The sequence below is a fragment of the Hylobates moloch genome, unplaced genomic scaffold, assembly GCF_009828535.3.
Source record: "Hylobates moloch isolate HMO894 unplaced genomic scaffold, HMol_V3 SCAFFOLD_1, whole genome shotgun sequence".
Lineage (NCBI taxonomy): Eukaryota > Metazoa > Chordata > Mammalia > Primates > Hylobatidae > Hylobates > Hylobates moloch.
In genome coordinates, this window is record NW_026652276.1 from 142,689,864 (window position 1) to 142,710,911 (window position 21,048).

Here is a 21,048-nt window from a genome sequence, read left to right on the forward strand (position 1 = left end):
CTTAGCCCTTAAGTGAGATGAAACTAATAATAAAAATAACTGTATTGTATTATACCAGGGCACTGGACACATGGCAGGCATTGTACTGTTTCACAAATGTTTTCTTCAATCTTTACAACAACCTCAGAGCTCAGTATATTCTCATCCTACTTTACAGATTTTTTAAATGAGGCTTCTAAAGCTTAAGCAACTGGCCCAAAGTCAAATGACCAGTCTGAGCTAAGTTTCAAACTCAGATCTGCCTTGTTCCAAAGACTGTACTCTCAAACATGTTCTATCTAGTGATTCTTTTACTAATAATAAATATTAGGTAATTTCTAATTTCATTGTAATTGTATTGTTTTGGAGGGGGAAGTTTTTTCTGCTTTTATTAGCTAAAATGCCAGTTCAGACAACATGCTAGTCTCAAACTCTGTCCTTCTGGCTTCTTAAAGCTTTGTATTTCATTTTTGTATTTCTAGCACCAAGCATGGTACTAGCACATAGTAAGTGCATATTAAATGTTTCAGAATTAACCAACTGATTGACAAGTAAGATTTTTTAAAAGGCAGAGGTCTTCTATGCTGAAAATCTAAGATGCTATCAAAAGGAATCAAAGCACAGACACACTGTATTCATAAATTGGAAGACCCCACATAGTAAAGAGAGAAATTCTCCCCAAATTGATCTGTAGGTTTAACACAATTCCTATAAAAAATCTCAGCAAGATTTTTTTGAAGACATAGATGGGCTTATTCTAAAATTTATATGGAAAGGGAAATGTCTTAGAATAGCCAAAAAATTTTTGAAAAAGAATAAAGTGGGAGGAAGCCTTCTTCCCAATGTTAAGGCTACAGTAGCAAGACAATGGAGTCCTAGAGAGGGATAGACACAGTAGATCAATGAAAGAGAACAGAAAGCCCAGAGAGAGACCTACACAAATATGCCCGCCTGATTTTTGACAAAGGTTCAAAAACAATTCAAAGGAGAAGGAAAAGCCTCTCAACAAATTGTTATGGAACAACTGGACATCCACAGGCCAAGAGACGAACCTCAACCTAAAGCAGGCACCTTATACAAAAATCAACACTAACCAAACCACAGATGTAAATGTCAAACACAAAATATCAGAGAAAACTTTTAGAAAAACTTTTAGAAAAAAAAAATCAAAGAAAATCTTTCGGCCTAGGACTAGGAGAAGAGTTCTTAAACTTATCTCGAAAGGGCAATCCACGTAAGGAAAAAGTGATCAGGCTTCACCAAACTAAAAATCTTTGCTCTGCAAAAGATTCCATGAATAAGGTTAAAAGAGCAAATTAAAGATTGAAGAAATATTTGCAAATTACACATCCCATAAAGGACTTGAATCTAGAATATATTTAAAAAAAAAAAAAAAAACTATCAGATGGGTGAGGTGGCTCTCTCCTGTAATCCCAGCACTTTGGGAGGCCAAGGTGGGAGGATCACTTGAGCTCAGGAGTTCAATACCAGCCTGGGCAACATGGTGAAACCCCGTCTCTACAAAACATTTAAAAACTAATTAAAAATTAGCTGAGTGTACTGGCTCACACTTGTAGTCCCAGCTACTCAAGAAGCTGAGGTGGGAGGATTGCTTGAGCCTGGCGGATGGGTGGGAGGTTGCAGTGAGCTGAGATCACACCACTGCACTCCAGCCTCAACGAGAGACCCCGTCTCAAAACACTCATTCACTCACTCTAAAAACTCAATATTCAAAAAATAGAATTCAATTAGAAAACAGGCAAAAGACATGAAGAGACATTTCACCCAAATAGGGCATACAGATGGCAAACAAGCACGTAGAAAGATGTTCGACATCATTAACCACTAGTGAAATACAGTTAACCCCACAATGATATATCATACATACCTATTACAGTTTCCAGGGGGATTACCACTATTTTTTATTTTAGCCATTGTGTTAGGTGTGTTTTTTAAAATTTTCCACCATAGCTTAGTTTGAATCTTTGTAGCACAGTAAAGATGAGTAGGTGTTAACTGTAAAAATATTTACTTAGATTATAGAAAGATCACAAAAGACGAAAGCTAATAAAGCAGAATGTCTAGGTGTTAAGTGAATACTAATTTTCATAGCTTTGATGAGAATTCTCTATCATAAAAATGTAAACTTGTCTCAGTTTGTTCTTCTTTCTTGGGACATTTTTTTTCGTATTTCAAAGTAGTGTTTTACATGTTCATGTATTTACACTGGGGACTCATTCATTCACTTAAAATATATTGTGCAACAACAGTGCGCTAGGTACTTTTCCATACAACTAATGATTATAGAATTTACCATTGTGGGCTGGGCGTGGTGGCTTACACCTGTAATCCCAGCACTTTGGGAGGCCAAGACAGGCGGATTACCTGAGGTCAGGAGTTTGAGACCAGCCTAGCCAACATGATGAAACCCCGTCTCTGCTAAAAACACAAAAATTAGCCAGGTGTGGTGGCACACACTTGTAATCCCAGCTACTCGGGAGGCTGACGCAGGAGAATTGCTTGAGTCTGGGAGGCAGAGGTTGCAGTGAGCTGAGATCATGCCACTGCACTCCAGCCTGGCCGACAGACCAAGACTCTGTCTCAAAAAAAAAAAAAAAAAAAAAGCATTTGCCAGTGTGTTAATCACCAGAGTGCTATTCAGGACCCCCATATAACAATCTCACAACTAAAATCTAGTACATTTCATATACTATGTTCTTTACAAATAACAAAATAGAAGGGCAAAAGGAATATATCAAGCAACCTTCCTTTATTTCCTAATTAACAGCTGTAACAAATAAGAGACGTATGACTAGGGATATTACTTGCTACTCTACAGCATAGAGTATGTTTAAATACCATCCTGTGGTGGTACTGAATGATGATTTTTTGAAAAGCTTTTATTACTTCAGGATAAACAACTGTGGATGAGATTTAGCTAGACCTGCCTTTTATATGACTTACAATAGTTCACAATGTTGCAAGTTTCTTTACACAAGTAGTATCCCAAATCAGCGAGTTACCTTTTCGTATCTTGTAATACATTAGAAAAAGTGCAGAAAAAAAAAACCTCCTCTTCTGCAATAAGAAATAATTGGCATCCACAAGGATGCAATCAGCAAAATCTAGAATGTGAAAACCTCCATAAGGCAAAAGATGCAATTTCTTCCACAAATAAATTGCAAAAGGGGGAAAAGAGAGAATTAAAGACTTTAAACAATGTATCAATCAAATGCAATGTGTGGTCCTCATCTGAATCCTAATTAAACAGAGAATTAGAACAACCAAGTATATAATTTTTTTCAAAATAATCAAGGTAATTTGCACATTGAATATTTGATGATATGAAGGAATTATTTAATTATTTAACATGTGATAATGTGGTTCATTTTTAAAAAAGGTCATTTGTTGGAAATGCATACTGAAATATTTACAGATGAAATTATATAATGTCTAGAATTTGTTTCCAAATAATTGACTGTGGTAGCAGGAGGAAATAGCTGGGGTGGGGATATAGCTCGGCTATGAGTTAATAATGAGTTAGTAAATTGCTGAAGCTGGTTGGTAGGTACATATATGGGGGTTCATTATATTATCATCTCTACCTTGTGTATTTTTTTGTTTTGGGGGTTGAAGAGGCAAGGTCTCACTCCATTGCATAGGGTGGAATGCAGTGGCTATTGATGATCGCTCACTGCAGCCTCGAACTCCTGGGCTCAAGTGATCTTGCCTTGGCGAAGTAGCTGGAATTACATGCATGCACCAACACACCCAGCTTTATGCAATTTTTTAACACGAACAGGAGCATAACCTACATTTATAAATACTATTTTGTTTATTGGTTTATTCACTGTACAACCTTTCAGGATCTTTTTATGTGAGCATATATATGTCAATGCTATTTGTTTTAAAATAAACCTTTTATTTTAAACAGTTTTAGATATAGAGAAATTATGAAGATAGTACAGAGTGGTCCTACATCTCCCACACCCAGCTTCCTCTATTATTAACATTTTATATTAGCATGCTGCATTTGTAACAATTCATTAACCAATATTGACATGTTATTATTAACTGAAGTCCATACTTTATTAAGATTGCTGGTCGGGCCTGGTGGCTCACACCTGTAATCCCAGCACTTTGGGAGGCCGAGGCGGGCGGATCACGAGGTCAGGAGATCTAGACCATCCTGGCTAACACGGTGAAACCCCACCTCTACTGAAAATACAAAAAATTAGCCAGGCGTGGTGGCAGGCACCTGTAGTCCCAGCTACTTGGGAGGCTGAGGCAGGAGAATGGTGTGAACCCGGGAGGTGGAGCTTGCAGTGAGTCGAGATCACGCCACTGCACTCCAGCCTGGGCAACAGAGCGAGACTCGGTCTCCAAAAAAAAAAAAAAAAAAAAGAAAGATTGCTTTAGTTTTCACCTAATGTCATTCATCTGTTGTTCCAGGATCCCACCCGAGATACATTATATTTAGTCATTGTGTTTCCTTGGGCTCTTCTTGGCTGTGACAGCTTCTCAGGCGTTCCTTGTTTTTCATGACCTTGACACTTTGAGGAGCCCTGGTAGGTATTTTGCAGATTTGTCTGATGTTTGCCTCATGGTTGGTGTTACAGGTTTTTGGAAGGAAGGCTATCTATTTCAGAGGGTAAAGTGCCATTTTTATCACTTCCAGGTGATATCACTTCCACATGCTAGTAACGTAACATCACTGTGGGTGTTAACAGTGATCACCTGGCTGAGGAAGTGTTTGTCAGATTTCTCCACTGTAAAGTTATTCTTTTTTCGTTTCTTAACAATGTGAAGATTCGAATTTATGTTTACTAATTCTTTTTCCAAGCCACTTCTAATTTAATCAGAGCTGGTGAAGTATTTCTTGAAATGTGTTAGAACACTAAGCTGGAAGAGTGAGATATTAAACTATAAATTCTGTATGATCTCAATTTTCTAAAAATGACATATATATGTATAGAAAAAGACTAGAAAGAAATAGCTCAAAGTTTTATTTTTTCCTGTATACTTTTCCAAAAATGTTCTGCAGTGAACAATTATTTTAAAATCTGGAAGAAGGGTTAAGAAAAAAAAAAAGGAAGATCTTTCTCTGGGACAGGCTCAGAAAAAAATATCAGTCCTCACAGTAACTGTAACACAAATGTAGTGCTCAGAATGATAGCAGCCTTCCCTGAAACCTGGTGTGTATGTGTGAAGACAATATTCCCAGCTGCTTTTCTTTGCTTACAGAAGACTGTAAAATGCCTCTTATAGAAACTTAACTATTTTTTCAAACAGGAACTCTTAATAATGAGTATAACAGAGACTGAGAAAAATGGAGGGAGGGAGGGTGGGAGGGGAAAAACGGAGGAAGAAGAAAGGAGGGAGAGAGGAACAACAAATTTAGGTTTTGGGGAGTGAGAAAATGTTTTGTCTTGTTGCTTCCCATCAAAGTACCAGCATCACAGGATCCTAGAAAATATTATTTATTTGTTAATGATATTCATCAGTTCCAGCCCAGTCAGTTTCCCAATATCAAAAGCATGCTTTCCTAGAGCAAGTCCAAAATATTACCATGGGTCAGCATAAGCATATCTTGGACATATTAACCTTAGGGGCTGCTCATCCAAAATGGCAACACATCCCTCCCTGCCGGCTATCCCCATAGTGCCCCATCTCCTCCCTCAGTGGTGGGGTCCTCATGGTTTGTGCAACTCTCTGGGGCCCACTTCGGCCTGCCCTACTCAGGATATTCCCTGCCAAGGAAGTGATGGATGTATCATCGCTAAGGTGTCAATAACTGGTAGTTGCCTAGAAGCTGCTGTTATACCTAGTATGAAGTATGTGCATTGGGAAGGAGAAAAGCACTTATCCTAAAGGGATAAATCTCTAAAAGTAGAATGCAGCCATCATGATCCAGGAGAGCAGGGGAGATATGCACACATGCACACATACATTCAAAAGGGGTTTCAGCCCACACTTCAGGTCACATCACACAGGGAGGAACAGTCTAGTTACATCAAGTGAGCCCTGTGCCAAGGAAAGAGCCCAGTGCCCTTACGGAGGAGGGAGCAGGCGCTTGGGCAAGAATGTCTGACTCCATGAAAGGGACTGTGTGCAGCTGAAGCAAATGCTCACTCATACACCCCACAAGATGAGTTCAGCAAGGCTGAGGCAAGCATCCTGAGTAGTGCAGAAAAATCAAACAGCTCACTCTGGACATTCGAATATAAAAAGAATAAAAATGCCTAGCTCCACAAAAGACACTGTCTGAAATGCGCTTCCTGTCACAGCCACCTGCCTTTCCATTTGGAGTCTGGGTTCTGTCTCATTAAACAGAAGAGTTGATTCAGTTGGGTCCATCTAATTATTCTTATTAAAATAACCATAATATTTTAATTGTAAATTAAAGTTGCATGCATGAATGAATCTGAATTCATTTTAATTTCACAATGGCCCAATGCCAAGGCCTTTTTATGGAGAAGATCCATCAGCTCGGATACTGCTCTCCTGGGAATTCAAACCAATGTGCAAATGGAACATGTTTAACTAACAAGGGAGATTCTCACTCCCTTTTCTCCTCTTCCTAGATTTATTACAGTCATAAAGCTGTTTTAACAAGAGAGACTACATTTGATTCCTCACCCCCAAAATGTAAAAAAAAAAAAAAAAATTACTAAATTTTAAGGTCAGTACTACCATTTAGATAGAACCAAGATGTCACTCCCAGGCTGTATGAATCTTGTTACGAGGATGGTAAATAAATCTCAATTCACGTGCCAACCTCATGATTAATTAGTAATGTTTGCTGTGGGTACTGAGAGAAAAGTGCTTCCATACTCCGTGTACCCTTGGTCTAGATTCCAAAATGATCAGTCATACTGCATTTGGTCCTTACATATTCAATTAGGTGGAACCTGAATTACTTTCCACTAAACAACCAGACACTAGGATACTGAAAGGCTTGACCTAAACCTTCTCTATTTCTAACTGGCATTGATTATAGGGTGCTGCTGAGGAGCTGATTAGATAAAAATATCTTTTATAGTTAAAGGTTTAGAAAGCTTCTTCTTGACTTCTAAGCTGATGCCTGAAGGATAAGTAGAAGTTAGCCAGTCAACACAGTACGAAGGCTAGGGAAAGAGATTATTCCAGGCAGTGGAAAAAAACATCTGTAAAAGTCCATGGGGGTCAGAGTGCATGCAGCATTCAAGGCTCTAAAATAAGCTCTGAAATAAGGAACAAGAAGTGCACTGGAGTGGTAGGTGGGGCACAGGAAAGAAGTCTGGAGAAAGAAGGAGGTTTGGATCCCGCAGAGTGCTAGACAGACCACGTGCAGGTGTTTTGACTTTGTTCTAAGAGCAATGGATTTGAAGCCAGGCGATCATTCTAGCTACATCAAGTGACTCTGCACACTGTCACACATGGGTGCTGGGAGGATAACTCCGTCCACGGCTCCTTTGGGAGGATGAACAGAAGCTCTGCCCTTGGACCCCACCTGACTGCCCATGCGACCAGCTCTTGCTTTGGCTGGTTCTCGTTTGCGTTCTTTCTCTATAACAAGCAGCATCTGTGAGGATAACAGCTCTGAGTTCTGTGAGTTTTTCTTGTGAATTATTAAACTTGAAGGTGGTTCAGGAAAACCTCAAACTTGCAATTGGTGTTGGAGACGAGGGCAGTCCTGTGGGAACTATGCACTTAACCTTGCAGTTTCATTAACTTCATGGGTGGGTATTTCCCGGAACAAGCAGCTTGGTCTCAGTATTACTTAAAACGAGATGGAAAAAAGCAAGCCTGGTATAGGTATTGTGTCAGGTCACCTCTAGGGGTGGAAGTGAGGGGGACTGACTGGAAAGGGGCACACGGTACCTTCTGGGGAGCCAGAAACATCTATACTTTGATCTGAGTGGTAGTTACACAGGTATATAAAAATCCATTTAGGCCATGCTCAGTGGCTCATGTCTGCAATCCCAGCTCTTTGGGAGGCTGAGGCAGGAGGATTGCTTGAAGCCAGAAGTTCGAGACCAATCTAGGCAACAAAGAGAGACCCTGTCTCTATTAAAATAAAAAGAAAAAAATCCATTGAGCTACATACGTAAGATTGGAACACTTTATGCATTTTACTATACATATCATAGCCCGATTTTTTTGGTTTTTTTGTGGGTTTTTTCTGAGACATAGTCTCGCTTTGTCACCCAGGCTGGAGTGCAGTGGCATGATCTCAGCCCACTACAACCTCTACCTCCCAGGTTCAAGAGATTCTTGTGCCTCAGCCTCCCAAGTAGCTGGAACTACAGACGTGTGTCACTATGCCCAGCTAATTTTGGTATTTTTAGTAGAGATGGGGTTTCCCCATGTTGGACAGGCTGGTCTCGAACTCCTGACCTCAAGTAATCCAACCACCTCGGTCTCCCAAAGTGCTGGGATTACAGGCGTGAGTCATGGTGCCCGGCCAATTATTTTGGTTTTTGGTTTCAGACAGGGTCTTGCTCTGTTGCCAGGGCTGAAGTGTGGTGGCGTACTCTTGGCTCACTGCAACCTCTGGCTCCCAGGCTCAAGCGATCCTCCCACCTCAGCCTCCCGAGTACGTAGGACCACAGGCACAGGCCACCATGCCCGTCTAGCCCAATTTTTAAAAGTTAAAAAACAAACCAAAACACTGCCTTTGAAAATGGGGAAGCCCAGCCTAGAGTTAAAGGATGCAAGTAAGGCTGGACTGCTGAGAAGAACCTGACGCCAAAGATAGGGCTGAAATTCAAGATGTGAGAGCTAGCAAAGGACTTTCTGCAAAGGTTCTCTGAAATAAATTGTTTGGTGCTTTCAACTTGGGCAGGGTGAGCTGGGACCATGTGACTGTGTGAATGTGTGACTCCTGTGTACGTGTGTGCACGTGTGTGTGTGCGCGCACTCCCTAGACAGGCCCCTGTGCTGCTTCTCCACTTCATCAGCCTCACCAAGTGATGATGTGCACTGCACCACAGCAGGCAGGGCAATGGGTACTGCCAAAAGAGGGACACTCAGCCGGGGCTGGCATGAGGGCTGTCCTATGCTCCTCCCAGTCAGGGAGAGGCTCAGGGGGCGGGCATGGAGGTCTAGGAAGCCAGGCTGCAGACAGAAGGGCCAGTTTTGCCTGTGTTGTATGAAACCAAGCCCAGGCAAGAAGTGGGGCAAACCTGAAACTAATGGCAGAAATTCTCCTGGGCTGCTACCTGAAGGAAGGAGAATTCAGGGATGAGTCAATGGAGTAGAAAAGCAGGAAGGCAGACTGGATGGATACTGCTCCAAGCCAAGGGATGGGAGGCAGAGCCTGGGAGAATTCTGAGTCACAAGCTGTGGGTGGGAATGTGCTCCACAGCTGAGTCACTGGAACCCAAAATGAAGGCCATGCAGGCACCAATGGTGGGAGTAGAGGAGCAGGTACAGGAGGGTGGGTCTTTGGTCTTTCATGAAACCTCCTCTAGCAACCCATGGGTTTATGGTTCGCGAATGAAGAACTAACCCGTGTGAATCAAAATATGTGGGTTATTTATTTTTGGATTTGTGATGACATACCTCTTTCTGTTGTTCCGGAAACATCTTCAGCACAGGACACGATCAATCTGAAAAATAAGATATCCACACTGGGTGATTTGGAACCTCCAAGCTGGAGTGGATATACCACTCATGGCCTCCCACCCAAATCCCCTGACAGAGCCCCCCCGCCCCACAGTCCCTGACATGTGAGCCTCGGCTCCTCCCACGCTGCCCTCTCCTGCTGGCAGGACCAAGGTGAACATCAGTCCACACCAGGGGTGAAGACTCTGCACCCCAACAAGTCCAAGGCAGCTGGACGATGACAGACCTTCAAACTGCAAGGCCAGCCAGTCAGGCTGGGGTTGGAGCCTTAGTGAACTGGGGAGGAAGCTGGAGATGCCGGGGAGCAGAAGCCATGTGCGGGGGGGATGCTGGCTGGAAAAGACACGCAGAGAGATCCACCACCAGAGGCAGCCCTGAGGCTTTTACCGGAAACTCAAACCTTCTGGGATCAGGCCCTTCCTGTGACATTTAAATTACTCCAGAGGTCACATAAGAGATGGTGTGGCCCTCAGCAGGGGAAAGTCAGGACCTTGACTCTGACCTTCTGAGCAGTGCAGCCAGCCTGTTGTTTGATTCCAGGCCCTGCATGTCTCTGGGGTTGTCAATTGTTCTTTAAACCCACTTGGTACGTAAGCTCATTAGATTTAACACCTGCTCCCTGCCAAAAACAAAAAGCAAATTTAAATTCCCTGCCTATATCCACACATACGTATTCTTACAACTGAGGGTGACTATGACTGCAGGTCTACTATTTGCCTTCACTTTGGTAATATCAGTATGTGTCTGAGCCCACTTTCCGGGTCCATATTACCCCCCACACGTATTCCCAGAGTCTCTATACTCATGTCACTGGCACCATAGGGAACACAGGGAAGCAGGAACACAAGCTCCGCCTCCAGGGCCGTGTGGAGGTACAGACGAGAGACTCCACAGGGCCTCTGGAAGCGGGAGCGAACCGCATCCGGGCAGCAGCAGGAAGCTTTCCAAGAGGAAGGGCGTCCCTCTCCCCTGGAGCAGTCAGAGGACCCATGGAGAGGGAAGGGGAGAGCAGGGGATCTCAGTGTTCAAGGAAAAAAAGCAGGACCTCCAGGGGAGGGGAGGAGCAACAACACCACCCACAGAGCCTGGTGAAAAGCGTGCCCTGTGGTCCAGAGATCGTGACCAGGCCAGATCAGCTGGGGGACAGGGTTCTCAGAGGGTGTAGTGGGGTGGAATTGTGGCTGCCATAAAGATATGTCCATGTCCCGATCCACAGAACCTGTGAATGTGACTTTATCTGAAAAAAGGGTCTTTGGAGATATAATTAAGAATCTCAAGATAAGATCATCCTGGATGACTGGAGTGAACCCTAAATCTGATGGCAAGTGCCCATATAAGAGAAAGAGAGGAGAACACAGAGAAGAACATGTGAAGACAAAGACGGAGGAGGGGGAGGGATGCAGCCCCCAGCCACGGAGCCCCTGGGGCTGGAAGAAGCAAGGCGGGATTCTCCCCTAGGGCCTCTGCAGGGGAGCACGGCTCTGCCGCCCCCTGGATTTTGGACTTCCAGCATCCCAAATTGTAAGAGAATAAATTTCTGCTGTTCTAAATATCAAGTTTGTGGTAATTTATTGCTGCAGCTATAAGAAGCTAGTCAAGAGGGGACCAGTCGAGATTAGGTTGGAAAGACAGACTGGGGTTGGAACTGGAGATTCTGTTCAGTCACTCTTTGTGGAGCTCCTGCTATGTGCCGTGAGCTGAGGTGGAAACAGGACACATGGTGGAGTACACAGCAGGCTCAGAGCTTTGGAGGCGACTTCCTAATTATAACGTGGAAATGATAGGAAAGGATACCGTGTGATAGGAATGGAAAAACACACAACAGGGATAAACCTGGAGGACATAGGCCAAATGAAATAAGCCAGTCACAAAAAGACAGACACTGTATGATTCCACTTGTATGAAGTACCAAGAATAGTCACATTCAGAGGCAGAGGCTGGGTGCGGTGGCTCACGCCTCTAATCCCAGCACTTTGGGAGGCCAAGGCAAGCAGATCACCTGAGGTCAGGAGTTTGAGACCAGCCTGGCCAACAGGGCAAAACCCCATCTCTACCAAAAACAAAAACTTATCCGGGTGTGGTGGCACGCCCGTGGTCCCAGCTACTCAGGAGGCTGAGGTAGGAGGATCACTTGAGCCTGGGAAGCAGAAGTTACAGTGAGCTGAGATTGCGCTACTGCACTCCAGCTTGAGTTAGAGACCCCATCTCAAAAAAAAAAAAAAATTCAGAGACAGAAAGTAGAATGGTGGCTGCCAAGTATGGGAGGGAGAGGGGGTGGGGCAGCTGAGTGGGTACACAGTTTCAGTTGTGCAAGATGAAAAGAGTTCAGGAGATCAACGGCACAACAAGGTGAACATCCTTCACACCACTGAACTGTATACCTAGAAATGGATCAGATGGTACATTTTAAGTTGTGGGTTTTTTTACAATTTAAAACAAAATTTTAAAGAATCGAGGGACTAAGTGGGGGTGGAGAGGGTTTACTGAGAAAATGGCACTTCCGATAAGGCCTAAAGGATGGTGTGAGATAGCCAGGAAAGCAAAAGGAAAAAGGCCCTCTACACAGAAGGCCTGGGTCATGCCAAGGGGAGGAGGCCAGGAGGAGGAGCGGCTCAAGTCCGGTTATCATGGGATTCCTGCGCCAGAGCCAAGTTAGCCGGTGGGTTCCACCATCTCAGGATCTGGCCATGCTCCCCGCACACATCACGTGGTCCACATGGCTGAACCTCTGCCCTCGTGCTTTCACCCTTTCCAGGCACCAGCAAACTCCCACTCCTCTGCCAGGATTCTGCACAGAAATCACTTCCCAGGCTCTCTGCCCCATTACACAACCGCGTGCTATGCAGTCCCCTGGTGCCATTAACCTCGCTTGCATCATGATATTTAGATACCCTCTGTCTCTCCCATTTGACTGAATTTCTCCAACAGGGCATAGCTGTGTTTCCTTGTGTAATTAAACTTCACAACTGTCCTGTGAGGATTTGAATATCCCCACTTCACAAGTAAGAAAGTGGAAGGTCAGAGGGGTCAAGCTGCCCAAGGTCACACTATGAAAGAGTGCAAGAGTTCAAGTTCCATTGCAACCAAAGCCAGTCTGCTTCCCTAGGGTGGCCTTCCAATGTCACAGGCTGCCTCCATGACTCTGTAATGTGAACAAATGGTTCAAAGTTGGGGTCTTAATTTTCCCCAAAGGGCTTGAGCTTTTCCCAGCCAGGCAGAACTCTGCAGTTCTATCTAATAGGAGTCTGATAACTGGCCACCTTAAGATGCTACAGACCAAGTCCAACTATGAAGTAGGAAACTGGCCCCGGGGGCTCACACCTGTAATCTCAGCACTTTGGGAGGCTAAGGCGGGCAGATTGCTTAGGAGTTCAAGACCAGCCTGGATAACACGGCGAAACCCTGTCTCTACAAAAAATACAAAAATTAGCTGGGCATGGTAGCATGCGCCTGTGGTCCCAACTACTTGGGAGGCTGAGGTGGGAGGACTGCTTGAGCCCGGGAGGTCAAGGCTGTGGTGACCCATGATCATGCCACTGCACTCCAGCCTGGGTTACAGTGAGACCCTGTCTCAAAATAAAAAAGTAAAAGAAAATAGGAAACTTGGGAGAGTTGAAAGCAGTTTCAACCAGTTTCAACCAGTTGTTCCAAAACATCACAGTGAACTATCATGGTCAATCTCTAATACCGTAAATCTGTACAGTGAAAATGGTGGCAGGCAGGGGGAGATCAGATCATTTCATTTTCTAAGCTCTATATACTTCCATATTGTCTGAACTTTTCTAGTAACACATTAATTTTAAACGTTTTAAAGTAATAATTATTTTAAATACAGTAAATAGCATAATGCTCTCGGAATAAATAGTAATTTTAACATAAATTATTTTTATTTCATGTAAAATAAATAGCAAAATCAAATGTATTAAGAGATGCTACCTTTTTTCTGCCACCACGCCCGGCTAATTTTTTGTTTTTTAGTAGAGACAGGGTTTCACCGTGGTCTCGATCTCCTGACCTCGTGATCCGCCCGCCTCGGCCTCCCGTGAGCCACCGCGCCCGGCCAAGAGATGCTACCTTTATAACACAAGAGAAAGTATCATTTGGTACTAGACCTTGCCATGGCATTTACGGGTAGGGAGAAGGAAATTCAATGACAGCACAATTATATGGTTTGAGATAAAAGGTCAACTGTCTATAATTTAGTAAACCAAAGTTGCCAATCAGAAATTGCTCCCTGAGGCCCCGCCTCCCAGCCGCCTGGGTTGAGGCCTCTGCCGGCCGCCCTAGTCTGGGGTAAAGGGGCCTGCCGGCCGCCTTCCCGGCCGCCCCATCTTGGGAAGTGAGAGGTCCTGCCCGGCCGCCCTAGTCTGGAGGTGAGGGCCTCTGCCCGTGCCCCATCGTCTGGAGTGAGAGGGCCCTGCCGCCACCCCGTCTGGGGAAGTGGGACTCTGCCGGCCACCCATCCGGGGAAAAGTGAGGCCTCGGCCGGCCGCCCGTCGGGAAAGAGTGAGGGCCTCTGCCCGGCCGCCCCGTCTGGAAGTGAGGTGTGCCCGGCCGCCCGGAATGAGTGGGCCTCTGCCCGGCCACGCCTGTCTGGAAGTGAGAGGGCCTCTGCCGTGAGGAGCCCCTCTGCCCGGCCGCCCATCTTCTGGGAAGTGAGGAGCGCCTCTGCCCGGCCACCCATCGTCTGGGAAATGAGGAGCGCCTCTGCCCAGCCACCTATCGTCTGGGAAGAAGTGAGGAGCGTCTCTGCCTGGCCACCCCGTCTGGGAAGTGAGGAGCGCCTCTGCCCGGCCGCTCCGTCTCGGAGGTCTACCACGGAGGCCAGAAGCAATGTGGGGGCTGGACGTGGTGGCTCACGCCTGTGGTCCCGGCACTCTGGGGGGCGAGGCGGGTTGATCACTTCGGGCTAGGAGTTCGAGACCAGTCTGGCCAACATGGCGAAACATGAAAAATACAACAGACAAACTAACCAACCAACTCAGTGACAACAAAACAGGTCTACCCTGGAGTCATACTCTAATTTTTTCTATTTTCCTCCCTTTCTGATCCTTTATCCCACTTTCTTTTTCTTCCTCTTCCTTCTCCCTCTTCTTTGTCAAATAGAGGATTGAGTTATTATCACTGATCCATATAAAGTCCCTCTCTCATTTATTTTAACTCCCACCCCCCATTTCTATTCCCCGACTTCCCATGTGCAACCTTCCTAATATGTTTGATACGCATCTTTTTGTTTGTATGTATTATTAGAAAATGTTTATTGTTTTTGTGTGCAAAAAAAATTAATAAAAAAAAAAGCTAAAAAAAAAAAAAGAAATTGCTCCCTGAGGCCAAGCGCAGTGGCTCATGCCTGTAATCCCAACACTTTGGGAGGCCTAAGCAGCCAGATCACCTGAGGTCAGGAGTTTGAGACCAGCCTGGCAAACATGGTGAAACCCCGTCTCTACTAAAAATACAAAAATCAGCCAGGTGTGGTGGCACATGCCTGTAATCCCAGCTACTTGGGAGGCTGAGGTGGGAGAATCACTTGAACTTGGGAGGTGCAGGTTGCAGTGAGCCAAGATCGTGCCACTGCACTCCAGCCTGGGCAACAAGAGCAAGACTGCATCTAAAAAAAAAAAGAAGAAGAAGAAAGGAAAGAAAGAGAGAGAGAGAGAAAGAAGAGAAACAGAGAAAGGGAGGAAAAAAAGGAAGGAAGGAAGGAAGGAAGGAAGGAAGGAAGGAAGGAAAAAGAGAGAAAAAGAAAGAAAAAGAAATTACTCCCTGACAAAACTATGCCCTTTAGGTGAGCTGGAAAATTTTAGATTATAGATTTCCAAACTCCCCAGGCTACCTTATGTGTCTGTCATAATAATGCACATAGAAGGCTGGGTGTGGTGGCTCATGCCTGTAATCCCAGCACTTTGGGAGGCTGAAGCTGGTAGACCATTTGAGGTCAGGAGTTCAAGACCAGCCTGACCAATATGGTGAAACCCTGTGTCTACTGAAAATACAAAAATTAGCCGGGCATGGTGGTATACACAGCTACTTGGGAGGCTGAGACAGGAGAACTGCTTGAACCCGGGAAGCCAAGGTTGAAGCCAAGGCTGAAGCCAAGGTTGCAGTCAGCCAAGATCACACCACTGCACTCCAGCCTGGACAACAGAGCGAAACTCCATCTCAAAAAAAAAAAAAATGCACATAGAGAATTCTTGTCTCACTGAAAGATTGTTATGCCAAGTATGGATATCTGCCTCCCAGTGACCTCTGCGAGGCTGTCTCTAGAGTATTCTCTCTCTCTTCCACCAATGAAGAACCCTCATCACACCTGAATGGCCACCCATTCTCCTTCTCTCTTACCTTCATTGTAAGAATTATTATTTTTATTTTATTTCATTTTTTTAGAGACAGGGTCTCATTGTCACCCAGGCTAGAATGCAGTGGCACAATTATAGCTCACTGTTGCCTCAGATTCCTAGGCTCAAGTGATCCTCCCACCTCAGCCTCCCTAGCAGCCAAGACTATAGGAACAAGCCACCAAGCCTGACTAATTTCTTAAATTTTTGTAGAGATGGGATATCCCTATGTTGCCCAGGCTGGTCTCAAACTCCTGGCCTCAAGCCAACCTCCTGCCTCAGCCTCCCAAAGTGCTCGATAACAGGTGTGAGTCATCGCACCCAGCCCATTCCAAGAATTATTAAATCTCACAATCAAGCTGGGCGTGGCTTGGTTTCCACATTGTTTGAATTTTTCGTTTTAAAACAAAAAATCAGCCAGGGATGGTGGTGCATACCTCTAGTCCTAACTACTCAGGAGGCTGGAGGTGGGAGGATCCCTTCAGCCCAGGAGGTTAGGCTGCAGTGAGCTATTTGCACCACTACACTCCAGCCGAGCGAGACTCTGTCTCTAAAATAAACAAATGAAAAAAGATAAAATCTCACAACCATATCAAACAACAGGAATGATTTCTCAAACCTGCTGGTGACATTACAGCTGGATATACACAGGCAGCAGACACATGGGTTATCCCCTTCCTGGGAAACGTGGCAGTCCTGAAGACTCATCTGAGAGACTCATGTATCTCTTCACAACCCCACTGCCCTGAGAGCATGGTACACAGATCTGCCCAAACTGAAAACTGAAGGAGAAAGCTTCCTCTATTTTCTACCTTGGAATACTTTTTCTATAAAATGCAAAATATCTATGAAGCAAAGATAAAATTCTATAAAGCACCACTCGGCAATCTTTTTCTGTAGAGGGTCAGATAGTAAATATTTGAGGTTTTGTAGGCCACAGGGTCTCTGCACCTCCTACTCAAGTCTGCAGTGCATAGTGAAAAGGCACTCACAGATGCCTAACTGAATGAACATGGTTGGGTTCCAGTTAAACTTTGTCTACAAAAACTGGTGGCAGTAGTTTGCAGACCCCTACTACAGAGCAAGCCATTACTGTGCCTTCAATACTTATATACTATACCTTAATACCTTTCTGAGGTCAACAGGCCAAAACATTTGCAATGCTAGGCTTGGTCTATATGCCTACGGGAGATCTCACTGACAAGTAAACTACTGACCAAAAGTTTGTGGACTATATATGTGAGGAGTGAGAAAGGATCACATATTTTTTCAAATGATGAAATAAAGAATAACAAGTACAGTTAATACCATTATTTAAAATAAAAATGGCAGACTTTTTCTAAATCTTTAGATCAGGTGCTCCCTGATTCATGAATCACTAATAAAAGCCAATTTAATTTTTAAGCAAAATTTTTTGTAACTTTTTCTTTTGACAAGATCAAAGTCTCAGAACCAACTGTTTACTTAAAAAAAAAAAAAAAAAAAAAAAAGATCGGCCAGGTGGGGTGGCTCACGCCTGTAATCCCAGCACTTTGGGAGGCCAAGGCAGGTGGATCACAAGGTCAGGAGTTCGAAACCCCAGCCTGGCCAATATGGTGAAACCCCATCTCTAATAAAAATAGAAAAATTAGCCAGGCATGGTGGCAGGCACCTGTAATCCCAGCTACCCTGTAATCCCAGCTACTCGGGAGGCTGAGGCAGGAGAATAGCTTAAACCTGGGAGGCAGAGGTTACAGTGAGCTGAGATTGTGCCACTGCACTCCAACCAGGGTGACAGAGTGAGACTCTGTCAAAAAAAAAAAAAAAAGATCAAGCTCAACGACAACAAAGAAAACTACCTTTACCCTAAATGCCTGACTTCACCACTGTGCAACGTGGCATGTAAGAAAATTGCACTTGAACCCCATAAATTTATACAAATAAAAAATCAGATTTAAAAAATATGCAAGACCAGGCACATGCCTGTAATCCCAGCACTTTGGGATGCTGAGGTGGGAGGACCACTTGAGCTCAAAGTTTGAGACCCGTCTGGGCAGCATGGCGAAATCCTGAAACCACCTTTGCAAAATTATAACTGAGGAAATTATGACAGTGAAAGAAATCAGACCTAACAGACTCCATCTTGCTTCTAACCCTTAAGATGTCGTTATTCATTCCTGGGCATAAGCTGAACTAACTTTGGGAAGGAATTCAATTCATGGTTTGACTCTGAAACAAAACTGATAACAGCCCTTTCCCGAAAAGACCCCTTTCTTGCCTGGGGTCCAGTCTGCCTTTACAGGACTAACAAATGAGCTACAAGATTAGAAATTACAATTTAGGGGCCATGTAGTCTCTGGCTCCAAGGGTCTGAACCTTCCTAAATTGCTCCTGGGGATAACATTGTTATTGTAAAACCTAAGATCCATGCTTTAGATATTTTGCAGACCCTGCAACTGCACTGGAAGGATCAGCTGGTATGACCCAGAGTGGTAGTGTGGCTCAACCAGTTCTGCCATCCCACCCAGGCATAGAAGACAGCAAGAAAACCTCATTTTGACCCTGCTATGATTCCATCTCCAACCTGACCAATCAGCACTCCCTACTTCCTAAGCTTCTACCCACAAAATTGTCTTTAAAAACTCTGATCCGGCTGGGCCCAGTGGCTCACACCTGTAATCCCAGCACTTTGGGAGGCTGAGGCGGGCGGATCACGAAGTCAGGAGATCGAGACCATCCTGGCTAACACGGTGAAACCCCGTCTCTACTAAAAATACAAAAAATTAGCCAGGTGTGGTGGCGGGTGCCTGTAGTCCCAGCTACTCGGGAGGCTGAGGCAGGAGAATGGCGTGAACCAAGATCACGCCACTGCACTCCAGGCCTGGGCAACAGAGCGAGATGCAGTCTCAAAAAAAAAAAAAAAAAAAAAAAAAAAAACCCACAACAACAACAACTCTGGTCTCCCACACAGTGGGGTCTGCGTAAATTACTCTTTCGCCATTGCAATTCCCATCTTTATAACTTGGCTCTGTCTAGGCAGCGGGCAAGGTGAACTCATTGGGAAGTTACTATCCCACCTCTACAAAGTACACAAAAATTAGCCAGACATGGTGGCACATGCCTGAAGTCCCGGCCACTTGGGAGGCTGGTGTGGTAGGGCTGCTCGAGCCAGGGAGGCAGAGGTTGCAGCAAGCCAAGATCATGCCACCGCACTCCAGCCTGGGTGACACAGTGAGACTCTGTCTCACAAAAAAAAAAAAAAAAAAAGTACAAAGGGATTGATAGACATTTCGCCACAGATGACGTGCAAATGGCCAATAAACATATGAAAGCATGCTCAACATCACTAATCCACAATGCGAAATCAACTCACACCCATTAGGATAGCTACATTAGGATAGATCCAAGAAACAAAAAAACAAAAAAGCATTGATGAGGATATAGAGAAATCGGAACCCTTCTGTTGGCAGCAATGTAAAATGGTGCAGCTGCTATAGAAAACAGTATAGCAGTTCCTCAAAAAATTACAGAAAACTACCACATGATCCAGGAATCCCACTTCCAGATATCCATCCAAAAGAGCTGAAAGCAGGCTCTCAAAGAGCTATTTGTGGATCCACATCCACAGCAGTATTATTCACAATAGCCAAGAGGTGGAAGTAACCTAAGTGTCCATCAATGAAATGTAATGGATGAGCAAAATGTGGTCTCTCCATACAATGGGTACCATTCAACCTTAAAAAGGAAGGAAATTCTGCCACATGCTACAAAGGAGGATGAACCTTAAGGACATTATGCTAAATGAAATAATCCAATCATAAAAAGACAAATCCTTTATTATTCCACTTACATGAGGTTTTCAAGGAAATTAAATTCATAGAGACAGAGTAGAATGGTGGTTGCCAAGGGCTAGAGGAAAGGGTAAATGGAGCATTTAAGGGGGAAATGGAACATTCTTGTTTACTGATACAGAGTTTCAGTTTTGTGAATGAAAAAGATCTAGAGATTTATTGTACAACAATGTGAATACACTTAATGCTACTGGAGTGTACATTTAAAAAGTGGTAAGATCTATACACTAGTACCATGTGAAAAAATTATAAAAATGGGTAAGATTGCAAATTTCATGTGTTTCTTACCACAATTAAAAATAAAGTTTTTGAAAGAAGGTCAATAATCTACTTAAATGTTTAATCTTGCTATTAACAGAAGTGCAAATAAAAACAAGTACTATATTTTTTTCTTTAAAATTAGAAATTTCTGTAGTAATATCCACTGCTGGCAAGCATCATAAGAAATGGGAACTAAATACTGTTGGTAGGAATGTGAGCTATTTCAATATTTCTGAAAGATAATTTGGCCATATATTTCAAAAGCAACAATATAAATTGTTTATATTCTTTAACTCAATAATTTGACCTCTGGGAACTCAAACTAAAAAAATATCAGTGCTACATGTGCAAAATATTTGTACAGGAAAGAAGTTCAAAATGCAGTTTTTTTAAGAAACAATCAAAGAAAATGGAAACCTAAATGTCCATAAGCAGAGCAGAAAAAAATGAATTATGTTCCATCTGCATAACAGACTACCTCATAGCCATTATAAATTTTTATAAAAGAATATTAAATGATCGGGGCTGTTCAAACAGTATTGTCGATTTTTTGTTTGTTGTTATTTTTTGAGACAGTCTCGCTCTGTCGCCCAGGCTGGAGTGCAGTGGCACAATCTCAGCTCACTGCAACCTCCGCCTGCTGGGTTCAAGGGATTTTCGTGCCTCAGCCTCCCCAGTAGGTGAGACTACAGGCGTGCATACCAAGCCCGGCTAATTTTTTTGTATTTTTAGTAGAGACGGGGTTTCACCATGTTGGCCAGGCTGGTCTTGAACTCCTGACCTCAAGTCATCCACCCACTTCAGCCTCTCAAAGTATTGGGATTACAGGCGTGAGCCACTATGCCCGGCCTCAAACAGTATTATTAAGTGATTTTTTAAAAGCACATTTTTTTTTTTTACTTATTTATTTAAGAACTGGAGCTTATGCACAACAAAGTTAAAAATTAACAGTAGTCATTTCTGAGTGGTAGGATTATGACTGATTTTTACTTCCTTTTTTCTGTATTTCCCCAAAAGATTACAGTGCATTTGTT

The 21,048-nt window shown here is 43.8% G+C and overlaps 1 protein-coding gene across 5 annotated transcripts in view; it reads right to left on the reverse strand.

The window, feature by feature from the left end:
- Positions 1–21,048, reverse strand: part of SNX10 (sorting nexin 10) — an 83,697-nt gene that overhangs the window by 18,618 nt on the left and 44,031 nt on the right. For 4 of the 5 annotated variants that reach the window (XM_058446254.1, XM_058446250.1, XM_058446258.1 and 1 more), the window contains one exon: positions 9,526–9,572. In XM_058446254.1, the coding sequence (XP_058302237.1) occupies positions 9,526–9,549 (24 nt within the window). In that variant the 5' untranslated portion in view covers positions 9,550–9,572. Of the gene's footprint in view, positions 1–1,867; positions 1,997–9,525; positions 9,573–21,048 lie in introns of those variants that run through there. The other variant, XM_032758940.2, reaches the window with a different exon arrangement.